Source organism: Gavia stellata, chromosome 9, assembly GCF_030936135.1.
Source record: "Gavia stellata isolate bGavSte3 chromosome 9, bGavSte3.hap2, whole genome shotgun sequence".
Classification (NCBI taxonomy): Eukaryota; Metazoa; Chordata; class Aves; order Gaviiformes; family Gaviidae; genus Gavia; species Gavia stellata.
The window spans coordinates 20,465,356-20,493,222 of record NC_082602.1 but is presented as its reverse complement, the minus strand read 5'-3'; the positions used below and the strand labels follow the sequence as shown (position 1 = coordinate 20,493,222).

The 27,867-nt window shown below is 39.4% G+C and overlaps 2 protein-coding genes across 4 annotated transcripts in view; one reads left to right on the top strand and one right to left on the bottom strand.

The window, feature by feature from the left end:
* Nucleotides 1-1,501, bottom strand: part of MAPK8 (mitogen-activated protein kinase 8) — a 47,328-nt gene extending 45,827 nt beyond the window's left edge. For all 3 annotated transcript variants that reach the window (XM_059821512.1, XM_059821513.1, XM_059821515.1), the window contains exon 1: nucleotides 1,471-1,501. The gene's annotated coding sequence lies outside the window, so the exon portion shown is untranslated. The remainder of the gene's footprint in view (nucleotides 1-1,470) is intronic.
* A 20,866-nt stretch (nucleotides 1,502-22,367) lies between these two features.
* The window catches only part of FRMPD2 (FERM and PDZ domain containing 2), a 41,674-nt gene continuing 36,174 nt past the window's right edge, over nucleotides 22,368-27,867 (top strand). The window contains exons 1-3 of the mRNA XM_059821332.1: nucleotides 22,368-22,491; nucleotides 26,265-26,422; nucleotides 27,340-27,405. Coding sequence (XP_059677315.1) covers nucleotides 22,368-22,491; nucleotides 26,265-26,422; nucleotides 27,340-27,405 — 348 coding nt within the window. The remainder of the gene's footprint in view (nucleotides 22,492-26,264; nucleotides 26,423-27,339; nucleotides 27,406-27,867) is intronic.

Below are 27,867 nucleotides of genomic sequence, written 5' to 3'. Positions count from 1 at the left end.
CTCCATACCTGCATCCTACTACCAAACCAGTCTCTGTTACACATCTTTGAATCACAAGGGGAAAAAAGACAAGATGGCTGCCCCCACAGACTGAGATCAAAGCAGGGGACTATTTGAAATTCAACATATTTTTTCTTAACTACTATTAGAAGAATTAAGAGTTTGCCTTCATTATATATAAGGAATGCTCAAGTCAGTCAGTGAACTCACTTTAACAGTATCCTTAACTAGGTTTGGCCCAGTTTCTCTTCATGTTAACAGTTTAAACAATTTCCAAGTTATCTAATGCACTGATATACCTGCAAATACATAAAGATGCATGTCATATACTGTTCTGCCCTAGAAGTGAGACCAGGTCTCATATGACCTGAGAGACCATCACTGGTTAAGCCTCCACACCTGTAAGTAAAACCCAGCTGCCAAGAGTAAGCTTGCTCAATTCCACATGCACATGCCCTAGGGCAAGTAATACTTTCCTTCTCCAGACAAGCATAACACCTTTTGTGTTTCTATTATCAGATAGGCCAAAGCATGTAGAATTTTTCAATTGTCTGAAGGCTTCAGCAAGCCTGATCTGTACAATATCAAAACTCAAAAACATGCTATACGCTCAAAACCATTATTGCTGCTGGGGAGGGGCGGGAGCAGATATAAAGAATCAAGTGGGATTTTTACTGGTAGATTATCAGCAGTGCTCAGGTCAAACTTCACTGATGGAACCACTCTAGACAAAAAGGCGTAAAGAAACAGGCTTTGGGAGTAAAACTGGATGCTGTTAACACCACAGAAACCAAAGAGGAAAAGAAATTCTGCAAAAAGACAGCTCACTCTTTTTGCAAGAAATGTAAGAATTAAAAAGGCAAAATAATCAAATACAGTGCCGGACCCCCCCAGGCCCCTATATCTGGAGCAGCTACATTATCCCAGAGAAGTATTTCTTGCTTTAAGAGGCATTTTTAAGAGCAAGGTCATGGAAGTTGACCACAGAGGTGGCTCACTCACTCGCAGGGCGGCATTCCCACCTCCTCGACCACTGACCCTTCCTTCCCCGAAGGCCGAGCGGGCGCCCGGACTGGAAAGAGACGCCAGCCCGGCCGGCCCGGGTGCCCCCGCTCCCAGGAGGAGGAGGAGGAGCCCCGCGCCGAGCCTCCTGCCACACCAACAAAGAGGCCCCCGCCATTATCCACCGAGACACCTCCAGCCCCGGGCAGACATGGAAGGTCACCGGACCGGAGAGCCCCGCACCACCGCCAATCTCCGAGCCAGGGCACGGGCCGCCCCCGGCTCCCTCCCCGCCCGCTGCCTCACCGAAACGTAAACAAAGCGGCCGGGGCCGGGCCGGGCCGGGCCCCCGCGGCGCGGCCGCGCACCCGCGCCGTACCGCACCCCGCCCCGCTCCGGGTCGGCCCCGCTCCCCGCACCGCCGACCGCCCCTCCAGCGGGGCCGCAGCCCCCCGGCGCCGCGCTCACCGTCTCCCGCCGCCACCGCCTCCTGCCTCGGCCGCTGAGTAATGAGCCGGGGCCGGGCCGCGCACACGCACCGCGCTCCGCCCGCCCGCCGCGGCTGCGGCTGCCCGCCCCCTCCGCTCGCCCCGCCCCGACCCCCGGGCTCCGCGCTGCCGCTGCCCTCGGCCCCGCGCCCGCGCTGTCCTTCCCCGCAGCCTTGCCTCGCCCGAGGGCCGCGGCGCCGCCGCCGTGGCGGGTCCCCCCCCGGCCCCGGCCTGGTCCCTGCGGAGGCAGCAGGGCCCCGGCTGCCCGCGGGGCCGTGCACCCCTGCTTGGCACCAGCATCGCTCTGGCTCCTCCGCACCCTTTCCCTTGGAGCAGTCCCTTTCCTGAATTACGCCCCTTAGCCAGGCCTCCCTTCCTGCTGGGCCTTTCATAAAAATATTGCATTTTTCAGGTCTTTGCCTTCATGCTTTCCGCCAGTGCTTTGGCACCCAACCGTCGCACTCTGGCATCAATTTTTCTGCTGCTCCTAGAAATCTTTCACGGCCTTGGCAGCTCCGGGCTTCCCGTTGCATGCCTGGCATGGCAGCGCTTCATCTCATCATTGGGTGTCTGGAGCGTTGTAACATTTTCTTGTTCTGTATCTGTTTTGGCACTGTTTTTCCTCTAAATCTTCGGTGCCTCTTTGTGGGATTTTGAGTTATTTATTACCATTGCCTTTGGCTCTTGGCACCTGGCATGAGTACTCTATCCTTGGTTTTTCAATATTTTGTTTGGTATATCACCATCTTTTTTTTCTTTTTTTTTCTTTTTCTCCCAGGAATGTCCCTGCTTAGAGATGAAAGAAGGCCCCTCAGCGCCTTGAAGCCATGTCAATATGGTTGAAGCAAGCCTTTGTATATTTTTACTACACAGTACAAAAAAGGCCTTATGAGCAGTAGTTAAAAATATATAAAATCTGCCAGTTAGGCACAGGGCGCTGTAAAAATGGACATTGCATATTTAATTCATTGTCAAATATTTGAGTGGCCTATGCCACATTTGAAGATGCCAAATATTATATTGAGATTGTTGTTGCTAGCAGCTTTTATCCATCTGTAATAAGCATGGATTTTTACTTATTAAAGTTGGTGCTTCAGAATATGCTGGTTTTGCCCACTGTCTCGGTGTTAAAAGCTTCAACTCCATTAAGCTGTCCATATACTACTCATATGCCCATTTTAGTGACATCTCTGCAGTCTCTGTCCTTAAAATTCTCACTTAATTTAAACAAGCCCATTTTCACTCCATATGTTGGAAGTGTTCTTTTACAGATCCCCACAGACAGCTATATGATGTTTCTTTTATATCTAAACAAAAAAACAAAACAAAACTATTGCTCAGACTCCATCCCCAGTCCTCTTTAGGTGCCACTGGGCTCTAAGTGTGTTTCTAAGACACACTTCACACCTCAACTCTGGTAATTTTTGTGGGATAGCCCCAGAGCTGAATTAGCCAGTTTTTGGCTTTGAGGCTTTTTCTGGTTGCAGTACGTTAGATCACAGCCAGACATGGCATTCCCCTCCATGTTTATGTGTGCCAAAGGCAAAGCTCAGCTGGCAGAAGGGGCAATATGAATCCCCAAAATACACTGCAGGTAAAATTTAATCTGGGTAGGTCATATTCATCTTCACCAGCAGATTAGACTAGCCATGCTGATCTTGGCTGATGAAAGTCATGGCACCTTCAGGTGTTTCTTTCTATTGGCAAATAGACCGGCAGTGTTAACCTCTGGTTATCCTCTGCACAGCAAGAAACAGGAGGGGTGACATCGTGTTCAGCCAGGTCAGTTATTTGCAACAAGACCCCTGGCCTTACAGATCACTGATGTTACTCCTAATCTTTTTGGGAGAGTTACTGTTCCTAATCATCGTGTCTAAAGTAAGACTGCATTGAGATTTGCAAGCGAAGAAGACAACAGTCCCTTTTAAGCATAACATGGTGTTTTTGCTTAGGATCCAGATTTGTTTCATTTCTTTTTCAGGGCATAATCAAATTCTCATTAAGATTTTATCGTTTACAAAGTTGACGCTTTTAAACAGAGATGTATTTCTAAGTAACTTTTTAAAACTAGTCCTCACAACCTTGTACACCATCAGCATCTATTGCCATCTTGCATGTAGAGCTGATAAGCAACACAAATAATGATGCAGAATTTACACAAAAAGATCAGATTGGTGGTGTTGCAAAGCATGATGAAGGAGCATTATATGTTTTAATAGGTGCTCCAAAATATGTAGATTTTATGAAGGAAAACTGTGAAAAGAAGATAAGAATTTCATACGATAAATTTGCTACTTACCAGTATAATGGTTTAAAAAATAAAGATCGTATGATAGACAGGCTGTAAAGTTCCCGTACACTATGCAAAATTTGCAAGGCATTGAAATAATACCTCTCTAAGTAAGGACAAAGGTTTCTCTGATTGTGTGTATAATCAATTTTTCAAAGCCAAGTCCCTACAGAAGAAAATAAAACTTTGAGAATGTCATTGAGCATCACTATAGTAGTGTTTTCGAAACTGCTTTGGAGAAGTGTTTTCTTACAAGCATAATGGCTATACTCATATATTGGATATGTCTGGGTGGAAACTGTTTTCTGGATTGTCCTGACTGATACCCAAGAAAATACGAAACTAAAGTCCTGATATCCATGAAAGTAAACAGGTATTTTGCCACGGACTTCAACAAACCCAGCATTTTTCTCTGGACCTCTTAACAGATTAGAAGGACACAGTAGAGAGCGAGTATGGATGCGTTACAACAGAACATCTAGGCAAGCATACAGGAGATTCATATTTGTTCATAGAGGATCAGTAGCAGAAGGGGAAAAAAGGTTTTGCAGAACAATATAAACAGAGAAGACTACACAAGGAGGTGTGGCAACCTGGCAGGGGCCAAGGTCTTTGCCGCAAGGGCTCTCAGAATGTGGCCCTGCGGAGGCCACAGGACGACATAACTTGACAGGATTTTCGGCAACAGGTTTGACAATAAAGGTGCATGGTGGCCCATGAGAAAGTCTGAAAGCTGATAAGGGTCAGTTTGGCAAAATAATAGGAATCACCAACCTCAGAACTTGAATTTTCCTTTCCAAAATAAACATGAAATGTTATATATAAGGAGAATCTGATGAGCAGTTTTATTTAATAATGGAAACTCCAAAATGAAGTTCATGAACAATCTGGAGCATGAAAATCATCTTCTGCTTACATGTAATTGTTAGTCATTCTCTTACCTCCTCAGTTTCGGTGTCCACGTAGCATTAGTCTTGGATTTGGACTGCTTCTTTAAAAAAAGCAGTTGTTGAGTGTTTAATAACTGTTTTGATAAAAAAAGTGCCAGTAAAATCTGAATTATGTCAAAATACTGTAAGCTTTCTCACTCCCATACATTAGTATACAAGTATGTTTATGAACATCATATTAAAACATCTGGATTCAGCAGTCATGAAATTACATTAAAAATGTAGTTTTGTAATTTTTTAGTATTTTCATTAAGTTCTTATCAATTACCACACTCTTGGTAGTAAACACGGTTTTAAAATACTGATATTTATAAACTGCAAAGCAAACAATTCAGGCTGAAATCTTTGGAGTCTAGGCAATGTATCTGAGTATCTGACCCGAATTTTGATGTACAAAAATCAAAATGTTGAAAATTAGAAACTATAACATAAAATAACAGATATATGGAGTAGTCATTTTTGCCCACAAAACATCCATAGTAAAGAATAAAGATTTTTTTTTGCACCAGAATGGATTAGCATAATACACATAGTAACTCAATACGCTTCAGCTGTGTGGGACCATAGTGAACAGATACAAGGTGGTAACTGCTTAAACCACAATAGCTGTTTTTCAAGTAAATGTCTGATTATGCCTACAGTCATTTTTAGAAAAGCTGAAAATCGAAACCAGATATTCTAGGCATGTGTTGTAACTACAAGCTATCAACATTTAGACAAACAAAGAACTGCATGTACTGATTTTTTAAAAATTGTTTAGTTATGTATTTAAAAAAAATTCTTTGCAGGAATGGACAACCTAACCTTTCTTTTCTTAAGCAATCTTCAACAGATTGTATTGCAAAAATTGAATTTCATGGGACTTCTCAGGCTGAGCCACCTTTGTAAAGATGCAGCCACTGTAATTCTATCACTTACTTATTTTAGATGTTTATAGATCATCATCACATAGGCACCTAGGTACCTTGCAGCAGTGAAAGCTGCCTTCTGGAAATTAACCAAATTAACAAAACCTCCTCTCACCTCACTAATTATTTCATCAAGAAGAGATCAACAGGAATTGTGGGTACTCGGGGGCCCAGTTTTTCCACGCTAAGTCACAGCCAGGATCAACATCCATGTCCTCTTACGAAAACAGGTTGATAAATATTGTTTGCTAAGGGAGATATATGTGAAAAGAAAACCCAAACTTTGCAACAGATTAGAAAATTCCAGAAGTGATACAAATGTTTACATGAAATAAACAAAGCAGTTTGGTAATAATATCTTTTCTTAAACATTTTTTTACCATTGGTTGTGGCACAGAAGCTGCATGTCACCTAAGAAAGTGAGGTGGAAATTTGCTAGAAACTAATTACAACCAAAATCCAAATTAATTGACATATTACAGCCTAAAAAAGTGTACAAAGAAGAGTGAGCCAAGAATCACACATTCTAATTGTTAATAAATACAGCTGATGTTAAAATGTTTCATTTTAATAATGAAACAGATAAAAAAGAACCTAATAAAAGAAACATTGTAACAGCTAGATTTTTTAATTAATTATGTCTTGAAAAGCAGTATGAAATCAACTTCAAGTAACTAGCTGGACGGACCTGTATTCCCTCTTTGAATGAAACTAGAAACAGGCAGTAGTTGCCAAATGTTGTTTTACACTTGCATTCTGACTATTAGCAAATACTCATGAACTGGGGTAAATATTTTTTTTTAGTAGTAACCAAAATGAATTGAGCTCTTGCTGGCTTGAGCAAATGTAGCAGAAGGCAAGCAGCCACCGTGGGGCACCATGCCACAGGTTATAAATGTGAACGTGAAGGTAGGGCCACGTTCACGGCGAAGGGATACTGAAGCTCAGCAAAAATGACATTTCTGTATGTCTAGTCAAGAAACTGTGTTCTCTGAAATGTCATTAATTCTATTAACCCCTTCTTTGCTAATCCTGAAAAGTTCTTTCTGAACTGCCGTAATTCCATGTACAGCCAATTTATATTAATAGGTATACCGAGTAAATAGGCAGCAAAGTATGTACAAACATTAGACATACTCAGCCAATCGGAAATTTTTTGTAGAGAGACGTGTAGTTTAACTATTAGAAAACAGTGTTTATGGTATCACATGCCTCATATTTCTATACGCTGATATTAACACAGCATAGGGTGTTCTTTATTTATACTAGTACTCAATCGAAACTTTGCATAGGCAAATTTAGGAAAAGTTCTTGGGGTTTGGCATTATCTGAGGACAACATTAGACAGTGGGTTCATTGGGCTGGATTGTGGCAATATATTCTACCTAAGTCACAACCAAGTTGTTGTGGTTTCTTTACTGGGGAAAAACCGATTGTAAACGTGTGCGGCTTTTCAGCTGTGGGGTTTAGTTCAGCAATCTGCCAAACATACTTCGACTTTATAACTGTACCCCACTCCTGTCTTTCTAAATTACATACTGACATGCCTGATCTCCCCTCCTGCACCCTTATCAATGAAGACTTTGTATTTGGCTTTCTAAGAATAATTCCAGAGCAAAAGGCATTTCCAGGATTCAGAACAATAGGGACTTGTATATCAGCTGTTTCTCCCTTGTCATTAGAAGGTGATCATAGTTGGAAAAGCCCTTGTACCATCCTCTGTTCATGGTTTCTGAACGATGCATGGGACCATTCAAAGATGACCAAAATATAGTGACCTTAGACTGAACAACACCACTGATGACTCTGGCGCTGAACTCAGGGAATACTGAAGGCAAACTTTCAGTTACGTTCTCTCCAACCAGCATTCAATGTTCTTCAGCCCTGTACTTGCTCAATGCATCTTTCTGGTTAAAAAAGAGACTTAAAGACTTAACCCTGACTTACCTTGTCAGGGCTTTGTAATTTCAACTCCTAAATGCTAACACCTCTGCCATGTTAGATAATGTGTCATACATAATCTCTGAAAAGAGCTAGAAGATGACTGCATTTCAAATTAAATTGGTCAACAGTAAATATCTGACATCCTGTCTAAATGCTAGTTGAATCTAGCATTCCATATAATGATTCCAATACAAAACCTAATAACTTCTGAATGTAGTTTTGAAAAACAACTAAATGTGGGGGCTGTGAGCTAAATGTCAGGTAGAGGAATATAGACAACTTAGCTTTATCTCTTTTGACTTGGTATTTTATTATGAACCGACCAAAACGTTTTTAAGATAATTAATAGTGTGTGTTATGCTTATACTGCACAATACCATGATTTAGCACTAAGTAAACTACACTAGGCAGGATAAGTAGGATAATTGCAATAGGAAATGATTCCCACCACCCTGTGACCACTTATCTACATTCATTTTAGGATTTTGAAATGAAGATATATTTTGAACACTTCAGCTATTGTAGAGAAAAATTATTTTCATTATATAAGTAAAGTGTTAATCTGATATACACAAGTATATCTGAACGTATGCAGGTGTCATTGTGGTGGCCAAGAACAAACCAAATATAAAAACTCTTTTCCAAGAGAGAAAGGATTTTTTTTCCTTACAACCAGCATCCATGTCATTGCTGGGTGAAATGGCTATTTTTAATGAAACTATATATGGAGTGTAAACATGGAATTCCATCACCATATTCCAGAAACCTTAAAAGAAGTTTCACTCTTTCTTTCATCAGATTAATAGCCTGAACTTACAGTTCTTATTTAGAGAGTAACTCCATTACAGTCTGAGAGCATTTGGCATTAAACAGTGCCAGTTTGTACTTTATATTATGAATTACTTGCTTCACACACTCTTTTCTTGTATCCTAGAAAGATGCATTGGAGGATGTATCATAGGAATACTGCCTCTCATTGAATTACTTGTGGGATCAGCAGAGCTGCAATCAGGTATCACAAACTTGAGCTACTTGTCTAATCATGTTTTATTGCCTCAGCCTCACATCACATCGCAAAAGCAGTGTAATAAGCAAAAGCAAATTAAACAGATTGTATTACAAGTGATATTTTAATTGGGTCTCATCCATTCATAGAACTTTCTAAAAATTTAGAAACTCCCAGGGGTTTGATCCAGCCTTTGCCAACTATTGTTCATAAGGAAAACCGGTTACTGTCACCAGTGGCACGTAAGAGTTATGCTGCCTTCCTGCTCCCTTCAAACACAAACTTAAAAACAAACCCCAAAACACCTCCACTCTCAGTTTAGTGGGTTTTTTTAAATTAACTTAGGAATTACTTCTTAAAGGGAAACAGGCTGTTCAGATATGTTTTTTAAGCTATTAATTTGAAATAAATTTCCTTACATAGACCCTTTATTTCCATCTTGCTTACATATGGGCCTCTTTTTCTTCAAAACTGAGATCGGGGCTACACAAATCAGAACTGATTCCCATGAAGATACTGCTGTGAAATACCCCTGACAGCAAAGACCGGAACAAGAGCATAGACTCCCATCCCTATATTACTTTGCTAAGCTAAATATAGATGACTGGACCAATTCCAATCTGCTTAGAAACCATCATGGAAATAAAATTTTAATGTGTATGTATACTGGGCATAGGGATGATGCACGGAACTTCACTATCAGAAGAAGCAGTTAGGTCGTGTTATATGACTTGAGCAGACTTAAAACAAAAAGGGAGATTCCCTGATTTTTTTGAAAGCTCAAGTGATCTCCATTTAGCTCTGACAGCTCAAGCAGTTTAAGATCCACTTCATGGGACTCTGAACTAAAACCAGTTAAAACTTAACAGAAGCACTGTGAGTCTTCTCTGTTTAACAGCAAGCCCACACCTGACCTGTGGTTGTAGTTTTGACAGCCTGCTTGTACCACTGTCAGCTGAGAAGTAAATAATAATCCTCACCTTTATGTAAACGTTAAGAGCTTCCCACACTTCAGCTTCTGTGGGATGAAAAAGCATTAATGTCAGAGAATAATTGGATTCTAACCCTTGCCAGTTCTCAGAAAGCTGGATGGAACATAAGGGAGATCCTAAGCCTCCATCTAGCAGTTCCTTCACTGGGATAAATAGTCTTTCATCTTGTTAACCTTCTTTCATAGTGATCTAGTTACATAAACTTTGCCACAATTACATAGATGTTAATCTGTACACAGTAAGGGTTCAATAGGTAAATAGAATGAATGCAACTGAAGCTCTCACACTGTCTGTTTTGAGTTTATGAGTCTGAAATACTACTTTGGTTCAGACCAATATGACATGAATAATTTTCTAAAATGGCTGTTTTCAATGACTGTTTAGAATAGAAAAGGATCCACAGGTGAGAATTTGATTTCACAAATCTGGAACCATTGCTTACACCAACAGAACCACCACAGGGTTGCTTTGGGCCCATGTTTTCATGAGAAGAATGATCAAGTCTTTTCTCAAAGCAATGGAGCATAAAATATTTAGGAAGTTTGATTAGTTAAACAAATCAACATTTCTACCTGATTTAATGGGAGCATATTCACACAACACATTATTTCTAGCAAAATGATTCAACAAGCCACACACCCTATTAACTCCACAACAGCATTATACACACATCTACTTAAATCAAATCTGGTAGCTACAAATGCACCACTATAAATAACTTCCTATCTCCTCCCCACTCATTACCTGGGGAAGGAACAGCCACAAACTTCTGTGTTGCTTTTCTCCTGCTAGTGTGACTGTATTGGACAATCAAGCTGAATACATCCTGAGGTGCATCAATACTCAGAGTTTCTTTTTATCATCAACAGCCTTTTGCTGATCTGTTGGTATTTGGATCCATGAATCCAAAAAATGAAGAGCAGTATCAGTCCCAGGGATCACAGGAGAAGGGTCAACAAACAGCCTTTATTGCACAGTTGGTAAGATTTATCACCAAATGTCGGTTTGCTGATTCCAAAATACTCTGTTTGAGACATCTCAGATGTGAGACTTTTCTACATAGTTTTATTCCTGCCTGCATTCCTGGCAGACTGCCCTTCAGATGAGATTTATGACTTGTGGACCAAGACCAAATTTAGAAAGAAATAGGTTTATTTTGCTGCTATAAAGAAAGGGGACCAGAGAAGGGATACAAAAAGATGGGTGATGTGCCCAGTGTGAGAAATTCAGTGAAATGGATGTTTTCAGTGACATTTTGGGTAAGGCAATGTTGCATTTGTCAGTGTCAGAAGAGAGGGATTTGCAGCAATTGAGATGATGAAAGCCTGAATAAATTTTGTTCAAAGATAGATAAAGAAGACCATAGCTTGTAAATTTTATTTAAAAGTACATGTCAAGATCCAGATACAGGGGAAAGGTTGACCTAGGAAGAAGACCAAACTGAACGTGAAACCCAGGGTATGGGCTAGGGATAACAGTGGCATCATTCACAATGACTAAGAAAGGAAAAAGGAGTGTGAAATATGGATATAAGAGGGGGTTTTTTTGGCCATGTTGAACTTAAATGACTAGTTGCATCAAGTTAGGCAAAGAGAGACAATCCAAGGTTTTCATTCAGACATGAAGAGAGAAATCAACAGTGGAGACATCTGTGAGGAATTGGCATAAAAGCTGTAGCTGAAATTGCATTTGCAAATCACATTGCTTAGGGACAAGTTATATGGAGAAAGAGTAAACAAATGCAGCTTTGTGGAATGCTTATACAAAGCTGGAGGGAAAAAGTGAAGGATCCTCCAACTCCTTCCCAGAAGAGCACTTACGGAGGACAAGAATCAGGAGTGGAGACAGTCTTACAGACCAAGGAAGGAAAAGACATAAAGAAGAACATGGCTGAATGTCAGCTGATAAATCAAACTGTATGAGAATCTAGGGTAATGATGATTTCAGCTTCTGATGGTAAAATAATCTTCTTATCATAGACATGGACAGCAAAAGAGATGATTGCCTGATATGAATATTTTCTTGTTGTAGCTTTTGGCCTTTTGTATGATATCATATTTTCTGTTGTGTCATGCAATTTTTGAGGGTCTTCTTTAAAAATAAAATGCTGTCTGCTCTATCTGAATACTAACTATCATAAAAGGAGGTATTTGCCATTGCAATACATAACATACATTTTTACAATGTCTTCCTTTTTTTTTTAACACTTGGAAGTAAATGAATGAATTCAGACTTTTTGGAGGCAGAAAGACTTCTATTTAGCTCAAACTAGAAGAAAGCTGTTTTGAAGACAGAAGGAATAAAATAGAATGCTAAGAGAAACAGAGCTGAGAAGAATGGAAGAACAATTAATGTAAGAGCTTATTGAATAAGTCTAATAGAACCTTCTTTTGATTTGCTAAGGTTTTTTTTCTTAACTTTCTTATGCCCAGCTCACAGTTGCCCTGCAGCATCCCACAAACTCCCTTTGCCCTGCTCTGAGCACAGCTGCACCCTGCAATAATTAACCAGAATTTTTCAGAGTGAGCAATTTTGAAAAAACAATAAAATTCCCTTCTTTCAGTTGTTTTTCTTTGCCAGACAGACCGTTCAAAATCTTATCCGCATTGTTTATTGAGTCTGAAGGATTATGCTGCTCAGAAAAGACACACTCACCCCCTTAGACCATCAATCTCTGCTTTGGTGTACTGCTTCTTTCTGGATTGGCAGGGGGCTGAAAGTGACATCAGTCTACAGGGCTTTAGGTCTAATGCTCCTGTGTGCGTCAGGTAATCCAATTGAGTTCTTATATGTTGATGGACCCAGAGATTTATATTGAGCCACTTCCTAAAAGCTGACTCTTATTACCTGGTGGGTGAACTCAAAAAAAACCCAACAAAAAAACCCCAACCAAACCTAAACCCAAAGGAAAAAAAAGAAAAGGAAGGAGTGTAAACAGCCTCAGCAGATATGACGTTGCCCTCAACTTCAAACCAGGAGCTGCTAGGCTTGGCTTGCAAGCGAGAGAAGGAACCTTACTGTTTACTTGCTTAGCCACTTGCCAGACCACACGGTGCTTAGTTACGAGATATAAACAAAGCAGTAGAAAGAGAGAAAGGAAGAAAGAGAAAGAAAGAGAGAGAGAAAGAAAGAGAGAAGACAGTAGGAAAGAAAGAAAGAAAGAAGGAAAGAAAGAAAGAAAGAAAGAAAGAAAGAAAGAAAGAAAGAAAGAAAGAAAGAGAAAAACCAAGAAACAAAAGTCCAAGCAACTCCTGTATATGTTTAATGTGACATTTACAACTATGATGATCTAAACAATCAGTATTGGGCAAAAATATAGAAGATTTCAGACTATTCTGGATGCAGCATCTGTCCAACTTGTACAGGTAGGTTCTTACATATTTCTCTTAGTCTCATTATCAATTAAATAAGTATTAAAGCATCCATCTTCTTGGTTTTGTACAGCAGTGTCTAATATTTACTCTAGGGTTTTTTTTACATTAAAGCTCATTTCATTTCTCTCAAGTCATTAGCTAATTCCAATTAGAAGGCTGCTTGCTTGTATGAAAAATTATAATGTAGAGTTGGTCAGACTGTGGTCCAGAATGTCAGTGCTCCGTCCCTCCTGCCTTCTTCTGGAGTTAGAAACATTCACCTCTGACAGAATTTCACTGACAAAAATTCAGAGTACCTCAGCCTATTTTTATTTTCTATTGAAGGCAAAGGAATAGAAGGCACTAAATTGTTACTGCTTTTATGGCAGGGATAAGTCTTCATTTGTATAACACAGTTCACATGATTCTGGAAAACATGTTTAAGTATGTTATTTATTCATGGATTTATACTGAGTACTATTATTTAGGAAACAGCATTGAACTCCAAACACCAGAAAGACATATCACTAGTGCTTACAACCTGGGACTAAAGACTCTCAGTTAAGAAACTGGTTTCTTAATTTCTTCTTTACTGCTCTTTCATGTGTTTTTAGGCAAGTCCCTGCATTACAGTTTGCAGTTTCTAAAATAAAAGCAGCCTTATTTTATGGAAGTCTTGACAAACGCTTCAGAAACATCACTGATTTAGAAATGTTTAAATGGAAATTCCAGAGGAATACAAATAATGATAATTTAATATTTACATCTAAAGTGGATCTCTAATGACAGCAAACCATATCTCCTCAGTGATGTGGTGAAAGAAGGCACTGAGACTTTTTCAGGTGATTAGAGCCAGTCAGCATCAGAATCAAGATCAGAAGCTTCGGCTATCTCTCTACTGCAAACAAAGGTATAACTGTGACACTTTCAGGACTCAAAAACTAGCTTTAGAGTACCTGTTTAATGTATTAACAATAGGCAAACCACAGCCGCATTGACTACAGTAGGATTAGCTGCTTGAGAAGCTACAGAGAGGCTTTGGAAAGCCTGGACAGTGTAAGCTAAAATCTTAGCTCTTCATCTTTAACTTGGGACTTCATTTTTCTTTGGCATTTGAAGAAGCTAGAGTAAAGCCTGCTCAGGTTCTTTTACATGTGTTGTGGTGCTACCTTTTAACCTCAGCATCAGCACATAGTTTGACTCTTCATTCCCAGTTCCTATGTCTGCATCGATGCTGCCTCATTGCAGAGAATTACATAATGCCTAAAAAAGGACATAAGCCAATAAACATAAAAGAGAAATACTACTATGGTGCTCAAGTTCTACTGTCCTACTGCTTCTGGCACTGCAGCAGCAGCAGACAGCGTGTCTTTGAAGCTTCAATCTTTGAAGCTCTAGAATATAGGTTATGTATTAGATGTATTAGATTCAGTTCTAGGCCACCAGTCCGTTATGCTCTCTTGTAGAATTAGCTTTTAATGAAAGGTACAGGAAAAAAATAAAAGAATGGCAGTAGCCCTCTATCATAGCCAGATATTCTATGAGGTCCTTTGGGTTTGACGTCAGCCAGGGTGGAGGTGATAGGGCATATAAACTTAGCAAGAACAAACATAGCACCACTTTCTTTTGAATGCAGTTATCCAGTGAGATTTTTTTATACATTCCTACTGAAAGAATATCTATTTGCAAACTGACTGCAGACAGTGTAATATTCTCCTCTGAAATTCACAGGTAGGTTCCCTTTGAAGTAAAGAGGAAATACGAATTTGGCCCTTTAAGTCTGATTCTGTAGGGTGCTGAGTTCTACATTTTCTTTTGGCATCAATAACATTTTGTGTCTTTGAGGAACAATGTCCATAGATCGTGTAATAAAGCCACATCTTTTAACACCCTTACCACTCAGCTCATGAAATTCACTACAGAGAGGCACATAACCACACTGTTCAGGAATCAGATTTCAACTCTCTCCTTCAAAGATTAGACTTTTTAAAGACTGGCCCAACCCATGAGAAGTTTATGACTTCCTAGCAATGAAATTTGGCTCTCTTCAGCAATGGAATTTTATCCCCCTTGAGTGCTGAATACCTTGCAATACTCTGGTTAATTCCTCTATTGATTAAAGTGCATGTTTCTAGAAAGGAAATAAAATAAAGAAGTTTACACTAGAGGGTGAAAAAATATCATGTAATGAAGGCTATGTCATTACAGCTGTAATTTCTGTGGCATAATCTTTCTAAGCAAAAGTCATGCTTTACCAACAAGGCAACACCCTTATTGACTTGTCAGTGTTTACAGATTTGGCTCCGCCTGTCTGCTTTATTTGAACAGAATTTTTTAACATCATTTTAAGTGTTTATTCAAATTATAAACCCATAAATTTCCACCCCATATTTCAGAGAGTTGAATTTCATACTTACTGAAATTCATCTCTCTGGTGTGAGGAATGCAGTGTATTCTCTCCAAAATTATAATAACAAGTGCACAATGAATCAGAGTATAAAATTTGTATATGGAATATATGTGAATAAATCAGGTTATGATTTAAATTAATTTTAAACTAGAGCTTTCAAAAAATGTGCTCTTTTCAGTCTCTTCCAACTTTTCATGTAGCTAAAATTTATTGATATTTTATGGACAAGCAGCACTGAAATAGAGTAGGTTGTACTTAAGCAAAGTAATTAGTAATTATCAAGCTTTTTATACAGTTGTTATGCTTATATTTCCAGGTAAAAAACATGTTGTCATGAATGATAGCATCTTTCAAGAACTGACTTTAAATATATTAAAGGGTTACTGTATTGGCCCTAAGATGCATTATACACGCAAGAATCTCAGAGCTTAATTTAGACATCTAAAAAATCTAAAGTACACAGTAAGGGCATCTAATCTCCCCAGATTCTTTCCTTTTTTTATATCTCTAAAATATTCATACAGTTATGATTAAGATATTGTATTACATTTATTTTCAATACAGTATTTTCTGTATTTCCCCTAAGATTATCACTAACAGTCATTAGTTTGGTGATAGCAATAACATTCCCTTAATTCAATTTTAACTACATTTTAATATATTTTGAGAATTTACTGTTTGAGAATTTACTTGGGTTTTCAATTTTAGATGTTGTAGATTAATAATGCCTATAAAAACAATATATTTAGTTGTAATTTCTTAGCAAATAATTTCTATACTATATTTTTGATAGGCTTAATTTGTCTTATGGAAGAGTACTGTTCTTCAAAAACAAAATATAACCTGAAGTATTAAACCAGAACTGTCATCAACACAATAGATGCAGTCAGACCCTATCCAAAGCTCACAATTACAGACTGAAGTGATCATCTTCTTTCCTCTGTAGGCAATTGCATGTTACAGTTTTGTGGATTGTTATGAATCCGATGCAAAACAAAACAGGTTTGGGGTTCTCACTAACAGTTTGGTCCCAGCTTTCAGTGTTTCTTCAACACGTCCTAACTACCTAGTCCTAGTTATTTTGGAGACCAACACCTCTCAAAATCTCCATACAGTATTCCAAATTACAGGGTTTAGATTTTTTTTTTAAAGAAGCAAACAACATACAGCATTGAGCAACAAAAGATTGTGATCCTCATGTGAAAATTGTTCATTTAAGAATATTTAAGTATAGACACTCTTGAGTGGGGCAGAATTATTTCACTTATCCCAAACTGTAGAGACCCAGAAGCAGTTTAATATGTATGTACTATGCAATAATCTTGTGCCTCTATAAAAAGCAAGCCCTATCTTCCCATTTCAATTCAGAAATGATTCTGTACATTGAACATTTAATCTGTATGCATATTAGGATTATTTTCAATTTCAAAAATGCCTCTACATTCACATTTATAACTATATAATATTTAAGTGCATAAAGGAGATCAGTCAAGTATCTTCCTAGAGATACCTCCTACAGAATGCAGAGAGGTGATTCTGGGCCTGGTTCAGGTTTGTACCAAACACTGTCCCTGCCACCACGACTCAGGGAAGTCAGAGGCAGTGAGATTGATGCTAGCTGCATCCATTCCTTCTCCATCTGTGACTACAGAAAGTGTTCTGCCTTTGTCATGTTACAAGGTACTGCTAGGCTTGGGACTGTTCGTAAGTTCTGTAAATTTACTTTGGAATTATCACTGATGATTTCAAAACTATAGCTCAATCCAAATGTTAATATTGGCCCTATTTTTAATCCCCCTGATTTTGTATTCCAAGTTTGATTTATTGCACAGCAAGTCGTGAGATAAGCTGCAAAAACTTTTCTTAGGGTATTTGGAATACTTGACATTAAAAAAGCATTTGTCTTGCCCTTAGTCAGCTATTATTTGTGTTTTAATTTACTTCTAGTCTTCAATGAATTTTCAGTCCCTTTTGATGAAATTTCTGAACTCTTGTGTCATAAAGATGTAAAGATACAAATTCATCACTGGGCTACTTTTAAACATAAGGCACTTCAAAGCAACATGTTACTGTAAGTTATTAATCTTTGAGGGGTGGAACCACAGAGGAAGATCAAGAGATAGGATAGACAGACTGATTTTATCTAGGTCGAAGTCCTCACCCGGGTGTGTTCAGAAATTACATTACTTGATATGTTAATTAACCCATTGTCCAGCACCTCATGTCAAGTAAAAGGATGCTGACTAAAAATGCATTTTTCTAGCTGCTTTTCATTCTAAAAGATCTTTAAGAGTTAGCAAGTCTGTCTTGCTAATCTGTCTGCTGTGGACCCCTTTTCAGCCCTTAAAATCAGTCTATTAGCCCTCCAACACCCTAGGAAAATGTCACTTCAAGTTCCCATCTTTCCTGGTTTTTGATCAGCTTAGATTTGGAAGAAGATTGCTTGACATCTTGCAGAAAAGCATGTGGGGTCCTCCGGCTAAGTCCCTTCTTCCAAAAAGTTTTTTTTTTTCCCCCACTTCATCTTGCTGCCACTGTACAAGAAGTTTTGCCTTTGGCTATACTGAAGCAGGATTGGGTCCCCTTAGTTTTGCTCGTTTATTTACAGGAGGTGCTTTTAGACTATTAGGCCTAAAGGGGACTGCTAGACATAGCTAAGAAATTGAAGTACAACAGCTGAAAGGGATAGAAGGCTAAGAAAAACACTATCTAGAGAAAGTTGGCTGAAGACCATCTTTTTATAGACTTGTGTGTAGTTTTATTGTTGTGTCCTTCAATGCAGCAATAGAAGAAACAATTTCTGGTCTTTAAAGTTGCCCTTGAAAGTGACCAATGGAGATGCAGATAATTCCACACAGCATAGTGGTTAAATTAAGCAAAATCAGTATTAGCCAACTTCATGTGTCTTCATGTGCAGTGGGTTTACACCAGCTTATGGGTACTGTTATGAGTAGACAACCTTTTCTGCATACAGTGGTGCAAATGGAATAGGTGCCCCCTCTCACTTGACTGTCAGTACAAGCCTACACTCATACTTTCTTAGTGAGGTTAGCGGCTGAGGTTAGCAACCTCCCAGATCTGTCAGAGGATGTAATTATGTGGCCTCTCCCTGGTTCACTCATGTCAAAATCAATTCGTCACCTCTAGTAGAGGGGCTGTGATGGGCATTTATGTCCAAACCATAAATAGGCAATACACCTTTCTCAGACACAACTGTTTACAAAATCTATATCTGTTTACACCCTTCAGCAATTTAAAAGATGGTTAAGTTTCCAGCTAGGTATTTTGCAATATACAGATATAGTGATGAAGCAGAACTGGATGTTCAGTCAGAAGAAAGACAAGACCTCTGCAAGAACAGTTTCCAGGCAGTAAAAATTGAAAGACTTTTCTGGTTTGACAGAAACCTTTCCAGTTCACAGAATACTTGGTTCCTACCCAAGGTTAATCCTTTGTTGTTGTTGTTGTGTTTATACACAAACTTTTTCCCAAAGTTCTCATTTCCAGTTGTACTTCACGATGCCCAAATGGGGCAAATCTGTTCTTGCTTCATGCCTGTAAAAGTAGACCAGGAACAAACTTGGCCCTATATTTTCAAAACCTAAATGTGATTTCTCCTTCCTCACCATCTTATTCACTGCTGTGTCCTATGATCCCCCTTTTTTATCTGTTTTTTCACCATCATCCAGATAAAGGATTAAGACTTTCATGCTATAGAAACTGATTCTACAGCTGAACCAACTCCCCAGTAAACTCCCTCTGATAGGCTTGCGTGAAAAGGGCTGTTATTTAGTTAGGAATCCAGATGCTCTGTTCCTCTTGAGGATGTTTTAATTCACATGACTGTGTTTGATAAGGGAAGGTCAGTTTCCCTACAAAAGTAATAGTTTTTAGCTCTTTTGTTGTCTTTATACAGTCAGCAAACCAGAAAAAGTAAAGATGAAGGTTGACAAAAGCCAAGTTGCTCCCTTACATTTTACTAAATAAGATTGCAAAATCTAATAAAGCCAAATTGCATGTAAAGTGACCCTGGCATATGAAATTACTAATGCATGATTGTTACTAAGTGTTATATTCACATGCAAAGCTGTAGTTCATTATCTTTTACAATCAACTCAATTTCTTTCACTGACCCTGGATTTCAGTGACTGTTTGGACGAAAGCTTGCACATATGATACAACAAAATGTACCAAAATAGAATAAAATAATTTAGAAAGAAATGTGATAAATAGGTGGATGTTTGTGTCAAAATGATGGGTTAGCCTCACCTCAGTGTACCTTTCATATGTATCCAAGAAGAGTAGATTAAATTCTTCCAGGGGAAAATCTATTGACTTGAGACAGTCCACGTAATGAAAGAATGTGTTGCAAAGATTAGAATGGGGAGGATATTTTAGGCTAGTTTTCCTATTTGGATGGCACCACCTCCTTCCATAAAAGTCAGTGGAAGATTTGTCTTTGACCTCACAGCACAAATTGGCACTGAAAGCCCTTTGCTACTTTTTCCAGGCACAAAAATGTTAACCTCTATATCCTGGCCGAACTCCAAAGTAGGTGATTACATTCTGCTGCTCTAATTTTTTCCTGCAGGCTCAACTAGATCTAGGATCGTCTCCTGATGTGTAGTGTTACTGCAAACAATCAAGTCCCTTTTTGCAAGGTTATTGTTAACTTTTTCCTCCTTGTTTCCTAATTTGTCTGCTTTGCCTTATCAGCTGTAGCTTGTTTGAAGGTCAGAATTGTTTGGTTCTGGATCACAGGTTTTATTAAATTGAGGGACCATGAATATGTGCAGTGCTACAATGATAACAATATCTTTATATCACTTTTCCTCTGATATCGTACACATGGCGTAGCCTGGCTATAAAAGGAAGTGAAATGTATTTTTATTCCCCAAGCACTCACACAGTTATATTTTTGTCAAATATCACATATGCTGGTCTTGCAAACCAAAAGTCAAAAATACAGCCCAAAATTGCGGGGCATTCTGAGTGTGTTTAAAAATCAACTGCCAATTTGCTTGTGAAATAACACATTGCTTAACTCTACATTGCATTAAAGCAATAATTTATTACAGTTTAAAGAGATTATGATTTCCATGGCCATACAATCTAATAATTTTTGGAATAAGTTTGCACATCATTGCTAGCAGAATTCATTTAATTCATACTTAGTATTGATCTGAGACATTACTTTTACTCTTAGAAAAAACATTCACTACAAAAGTTAAGCAGCTCTGGTGTAACTGCTGATTTAACTTTGGCTCTATAAAGCTGTAACGCCTGCACTCTGCATAGTTGCTTATTTAGTAACTTAACCTAGTTAGAAATATCAGCACTGAAATCATTTGGTATAAGCACTTTTATCTAAAATAGAGGATGCAGTACTCCTTCCCCCAGCACAGCCTCAAATAAAACAGCCCTAAATACAGTCTGGTGGATTACCCATATGGAGAAGCCACAGAGATTCTAGCTCTGGCGATATGAATTGATTGCTTAGTCCCAGTACCACGGGGTTAAGTGAAATGCTATCACAGTAATTTATTATTAAGAGAAATGGCGGTGGCTTAGATTAAGAAGATTTGTCTGTCTTTTCTAATTAAGGTTAGGTTCTTAAGAAGCTTTACTATCCTTTGAAGCTACAGAGACTAAAATTAGGACTCTGGTGCTGTTTAAAATGCCACCAGGTTGGTCCATAATCCCATAGTGATTGCAGCAAGGGATCATTCTTCCAATGTTGTGATTCCTTGTTTCGAAGCTAGTGAGCCAGGACAAGACCCCTGGTCTACAGACAATGTCAAAACCTCAGAGCAATAGATGGATCACTTCCGACTTTTCTCATCATGCCCCTATTTACACAGCATACAATGAACCTATGGAGCTCACTGTTACAGGATTGTAACAGCAAAAATGTAAATTAAGTTCAAAAATTTTTAGCAAATTTTAAGCTTAGATTCAGTTTTCCTTACACATGTGTAGACCTAGAGCTGCTCTGCCTAGATTAGTAAATTACAGAAATGCAAAACTGGTGAAATAGAAAAATTAGACCCATTTATGAAGAACAAAACCTTCTTCGACAATAGTTAGTACGATAAAACATTTGGAGGAAAAGAAGCCTTGATACTTCAAGTCACAAGTCAGTTTCTAGTTGTTTGGGATTAGGAAAATACTTTTCCGATAGGTAAGACATTAAATAATGATTTACTGCAGGATGCCTTTCTCTAAATGATCTGATGCTGCATTGCAGCTGAGACAAAACAAAGAGAGTGTGTGGACCAACATTCTTCTGCAGTATGCCAGGTCTTATGTACCTGTCAGATAGGACAGTGTGCTGGGAGCCACTAAATTGCTATTCAGCAGCTCAGAGAGGAAATCATCTTTTAATTAGGTTTAGTGAAACAAAGCAAGTTTATATGTATATTGGTATGGATGAACTGCAAGTTCTGAGTCTCAGGTATCTGACCAAGAAAATCTCTCATCAATGAATTCAGTAAGAGTCTACAAGCTTTTACTGATCCATCTGCTGAGCAACGAATGAAACTAAATTGCTCTGTTGGGCTGTGTTTATAAACCTTTCGTGTTACAGTGCATCTCTTTTGCTTTGACATTCCTTTTCTCTTAGATTAACTCTGTCATGTTTTTGTAGACAAGAGCATCCAATTAAGCAGCAAAATCAATGCCCTGCCATTCAGATACCCACTCAGAAAGTCTGAACAGCATATATTCATGAAGGATCTCCTGAGTAAAAACTATTTGCCCCACAGAATCTTGTGATTGGTTTCAAGCGATGAGTAGAAGGGATGAAAAAGATTACAGGAAGTCACTTAGTTCAGTCCCCTTTATTTACTTTTACTCAGATTAAGATAGGGATGAACGATACCTACCTTTTGTGAACAAAGAAGCAGGGTGGGTCACAAAGTATTTCTCATTGTGAGAGAAGGGTACAGTTGTAATCAGTATGGTTTGCTTTGAGCAATTCAGTCTACTTCAGTGCATCCAAAATCTGGTTTCTATTGCAGCAGGCATGAGCAGTTCCTGTGTGACACTGGCCGAGGTCCTGTGGGCAAAAGGAAGCCCTTTGGAGGAAGAAGAAGTATGGGCACTCTTGTACCTGGCCACAGTGCAGCTTCTGGAGGACCTTCACAAAGGTGAGGTGAGAAGTATCTTCTCATGGTTCTTGGTGTTGGAAATTCATTCTTGAGTTATTTTAGCTCTTCTGAGTGTTCAGGGTTTTTTTGAGACAAAAAGCACTAATGGCAATAATAGCATATTGCTAATAAAAATGAGGAATCTTTCAGTGCTGCTGAGATTACATGCAGACTGCTCTGCCTACATAAGAGATATTCACACAGGGTTTTATTTTTCCCAAATTACACATCAGATATTAATTCATCTAAGTACAACTATGCATAGTGGAACAGGACAGAAGAGTCCTTCCTAAAGTCTGAATAACATACACACACAGGAAGTGCAGTGCCAGCTAGGATCATGTCCTTCATGTACTGATAGAGGAGAACAGGCAAATCCACATGGCTCCTCATTCAGCTAGTAAGAGGCTTTTATCCTTGATGATAATAATGTGACTTATCATCATGACTAGGCAAGTCATCATGATGAATGCTTGCCGGGCAGGCCAGCTGTACAAGAGAGCACAGCTGAGCAACCTGTCACATTTTGAGAACTGTTTATGACAATGGATATTCGTTTTGAGGGGAGAATAGACGAGATGTGTTATTACCTCATGAGCATGTAGAATCAAAATACAAAACACTGAAAACAAGTGATGTATAACTTCTGCTATAGCTGGGGGGGTGACCTTCCATTTTCAACTAGTTTTTAATGGACTGGAGCACTATAGCAGGTTGACTGTATCATCAGTTCTCTATTATCTAGTGTAACAAAAGGATAGAACAGCCCAGACAAGACAGACACCAGGAGTGTGCAAAGGAGTGCAGGGCAGAGATACCCACCTGGATAGATTCAGCTCAGGTCCATCACAGCTTATTAACTCAGTGCCAGACAATAAGCTGACACTATGCTCTCCTGACCTCTTGTTGGTTTGATTTTTTTTTTCTAAAAAAAGACTTGTTGGATGTCTGTGGAATTGAGATAATCAGCCTATGTTCCCTGTGCTGCACCAGATAAATTTAGGGTATTATGATCAGAAGATGAAGAGTAAAACAAGAGGAAGTAGGGATGTAGAACCAAGCTGGTCTATAGGTCAAGTGCAACGCTGCTCAAACACATCTTTAGAGAGCTCAAGTCCAGAAGTGATGCCAAGTTGGACTCACTCTGAAGCTGAATCCCCAGTGCTCCAGTTTCTTGGAGGGTAGCAAAGGTGAACTGCTTCTGCATAGCATCATCCCAGTTGACTAAGGCATATCTCTGACTCCACATCTCTTAATCACAGCTATATTGCTTCAGGAATCAGCATCTTCTCAGGGCTAGTATTGCTGCATTTGTGCTGCACTGTGCCTGATGTAATAAATCTTGCTAGACCTGGTGATGGGCAGCGACACTTGCTATAGCAGTATTTCCAACGTGTTTGGGCACTGACTGGTTAGGCAGGTGTGCTGACTCAGCTGGCCAACATTACAGAAGGCCAGGTAATCTTCATCGAGGCTCTGGTACAAGCTGGCTATCTGTTTCTAAAACAGACAAATTTCCCAGGATATGCTAGTTGTATTTCCATACAATACTACAGAAAATGGGGAAGGAGCAAAAGAGAAGGCTAGCTGATGATTTAAAGACCTTTAATTTTCTAAAGAGGTAAATACCACAACTGTTGCAAATACCAGTTGTCCATAAGTCTTGAATCTCTGGGTCCTCTGGCTATACAAACCTCCTAGGTGTATATGAATTCCCAGCTTAACATTTTACCCATTTTTAGCATCCATTTTCCTGCTGTAAAGGTCACCATGCATAAGAACTAAGTAACCATTTTTTAATATATCATTTTAAAATGTTAAAATACCAAAGCATATAGGGCATGTTTCTGAGCTGTTCTTATACGGAGATCTGAATGGCCGCAGTACTCACAGTCTAAAGTGAAGAGAGTGGTTCAACAGCCAACATTTTTTTTTAAAATTGCCTATATTTCCAGGAACCCTATATGTAACTATTGCTATAGTTAATGCAGATTTTCCTCTTTCTAAAGTAAACAGATTGATCTTAGATGCTTTTTATCATGCTTTTTTAATGAATATTTTACTGAAGTCACTTGGATGTCTTTGGTCAAGTTCACTTAACTCATGTATGCAAGGGCAGAGTGTTTGCAGAAGACTGCACATCCTCATGCTTCCACTCCTGCTTCAGACCACTGGGACTGACCTCAGTGGATTTCTGCAGTGGTATTTTTTATAAGTACTCAGCCCTTTACAGGAAGGATCCTGTCCGTTACTGAGACAACTTCAAACAGATTTTTTTCAGGGAACAGCAGGGGCAAGCTGTTCCCTAAGGGACAGGGAGCCCAGGCCAGCACGGTTACAAGGGTGGCAGGGCAGGAGCTGTGCCAGCCAAGGTCCTATCCCACAGCACCCAAAGAAGGTGGGCAGGGGAGGTCTGGGGTTGACAACTGAGCATCCAGACCACCACGCAAGTTTGTGGTGACAAGGCAGGTCTGAGGTCAAGCTGGGAAGCTGAGTCAGGATCAGGTCTGGGGTGAACAACCAGGGTCAGACAGCCCTGGATCAGCAGGCAAGTCCACAGTGACAAGGCAAGTCTGAGGTCAGGCTGGGAAGTCGGTCTGTGGGTCAGGATCAATGGGGTCCACAGTCAGGCAAGGTATGGCTGTGGCTGAGCTGGAGACAGGCACTCCTACACCATACCTCAGGCAGGGACTCAAGGCCCCAGGCTGAGCTTAACTGGAGCCTGGCGCTATGGGCAGAGGATGGGGATGGGTCCCGAGTGAGGCTGGTCAGGGCCTTTAAGGCCTATTAGTGTCGTCAGGACCTTGTCAGGTTTAGCAGTCTACATTTATCATTTGAAAACACTTTATTTTAAAATATCCCCTCTCTTTTAACAGAACTGACATGCAGACAGAAAGACTGAATGTGAATAATGCTAAAATGTCATGGCTGTTCACATTACTGGTAGAATCTAGTCTAAGTTTTAGCTTGGATGGTTTTCATATTTGCATTCTGGTAAAAAAAATCCCAAAGTTCAGGTTAGTTGGAAATGATGTTTCCACTTAAAGAAAAGCTTAGTAGGTTATAGCACTGGGACTTGGGAAGTTTGTTTCTACTGCTACCTCAGCTTCTGTTGACTGACACGGTGTAGTCATCAAAGCCAGGCTCTGCAGCAGTTTCTTCATCGGTACAATGGAACTAAAAAGATACTGACTCCTGACATTGACTTTCTGGCAAAGTAACTTGGCTTTGCTAGACAGTACCCTGAAAGAGAGGTTGCTAAAATGCAGAGCTGACTGACTATAAGCAGCACACAGAACAAAAAAATATCACCACAGAGTAGAGATTTGTACCATGGTCATGCAACTTAACAGAAGCTAACTTAAGATCTTTTGCAAATGCCAGCTTCAAAGTATTCATGCTTTACTGGAAGGAGTGTTCTACTCTTCAGATATTCTTTTGTGCTTTGTATAAAAACATCTACCAAAAATGTCAAGATCTCCAGAATCTGCACATAGGATGTAATTCTGCCTTTTCTAAGGCTTCAGAAATCCATTGAAATCAGTATATTGTGTATGTGTGTGAAATGATGTGAGAGAGAAATCAAGTCTTTAATCGTCACTGATGACAAAATCAGGGAGCATAAATGAACATGATTCCACTGACTTCTGGGTACATCTCCAGGAAACGTCAGTGATGAGTTTGGCTATCCAGGTGAGATGCCAGCAATACGATTTTCTAAGCGCAGTGAATTAAACACTAAGTACGCCATTATCTTCTTCAACATTTTTCAGACCCTGCCATCTGTGTGATTTGTCCATGGTCAGTACTACTGTCCGCTGAAGGAAATTTGTCCTTTCAAAACAATGCATCTCAGACGGAAGCTGTCCCTTTCAGTGCACCAGAATTGCTCCACAGACAAAGTAAAAACCAGCGCATTGGACTAACAAAGGTGAGGTGTATTACAAAATAAATCTTGACAGTACTTCATGAAGATAAGCTTGTGGGTTTTAATGCAGCATACCAGGTATCTACGGTCAAACTCTATTTCTAATAACACTAAACAAATTAGGCTACAGTTAGAAAGATTTGCATGTGTCTTGCAGCTTACCATTAGATTAGCATGCATGTCAACATCAAAATCAATTTTGAAATCAGTCCTCAAGGTCTGCAGAAATGTGTTATTTGCAAAGGCCCACGGAAAGGAAGACTGTTTCTATGAACATGATGTTTGACCAGATATGGTAATTGTAATGGCAGAGTGGAAGCACTCACAGGAAGTCAGAAATATGTTCAGCTTTGTTAACAATTTACTTTTCTTCTCCCTGCCAAATGAGTCTCTCTGGCAAGACAGTAAGATACAACACTCAGTTACCTAAAACATTTAAATACCACTAGGACCACATCAGTGCATACTTCCCTCAGGCAGAACACAGTAGTTTCAGACTCCCACATAACTGATCACTTACACGCTATGCAGAAATACGAAGCTTTGGAATAGATGGCCCTCACTCCAGTAATCCTCTTCCTGGACACGACTGCTAGTCAGTCCCACAGGTAGGGGAGAGCTTTAATTGCCAGCGGGAGAACTTCAAAACTAAGAAAGGAGTTCAAATTCTTTTCCTACTTCTGGCCCCTCCAGCTGAGCAATACTCATTGCTTGCTATCCAGTCCATAAGCCATAAATCCGTAAGTCAAGAGTATTGTACTTTTATATATGTTTCCTCTAGTCTAGTTCTTTTTTTAAAATTATCTTTTTGCCTTCTGTCATTTTGTGACCAAAGACACAAAAAGATGGTCTCTCTAATAATAAGGCTTTTCTGTATTTAATGTTGACTTCGTAAAGGGTTTTCTTTTCTGTTTTGACAGATGTTGGTGTATTCCTTAGGAATGACCCTCTATTGGTCAGTAGACTACCAGGTTCCTCCTAACCAGGCCAGTAACACAAACATTTTTGTTTTCTTTTATTCCGTCTTATGTTAGTAGGTTCAAAGGTTGAGAGGCATAATCTGAAATCTCAGTAAGAGGGGCTTTGTATTTTGGACCACTAGAAAGAATTGGAAAGCTTGTGACAAGGTTCAGGCTTCTCCAAAAATACCAGTTCATCCAAATCAGGAATTTAGTTAGACCTCATCTTTACTTTCCTTTTTTTTTTCCCTTTTTCTTCAAAAACCAGAATTGTTCCCATTAAGATGTATTGTACCTTGCTTTTAAGAGTGAAGAATATTTATTCCAAGACTGTAATAAGGAACAGGCTGCCCAGTGAAGTGGTTGAGTCACCATCCCTGGAGGTATTATAGATGTGGCACTTAGGGACATGGCTTAGTGGTGGACTTGGCAGTGTTAGGTTTATGGTTAGACTTGATGATCTTAAATGTCTTTTCCAACCTAAATGAT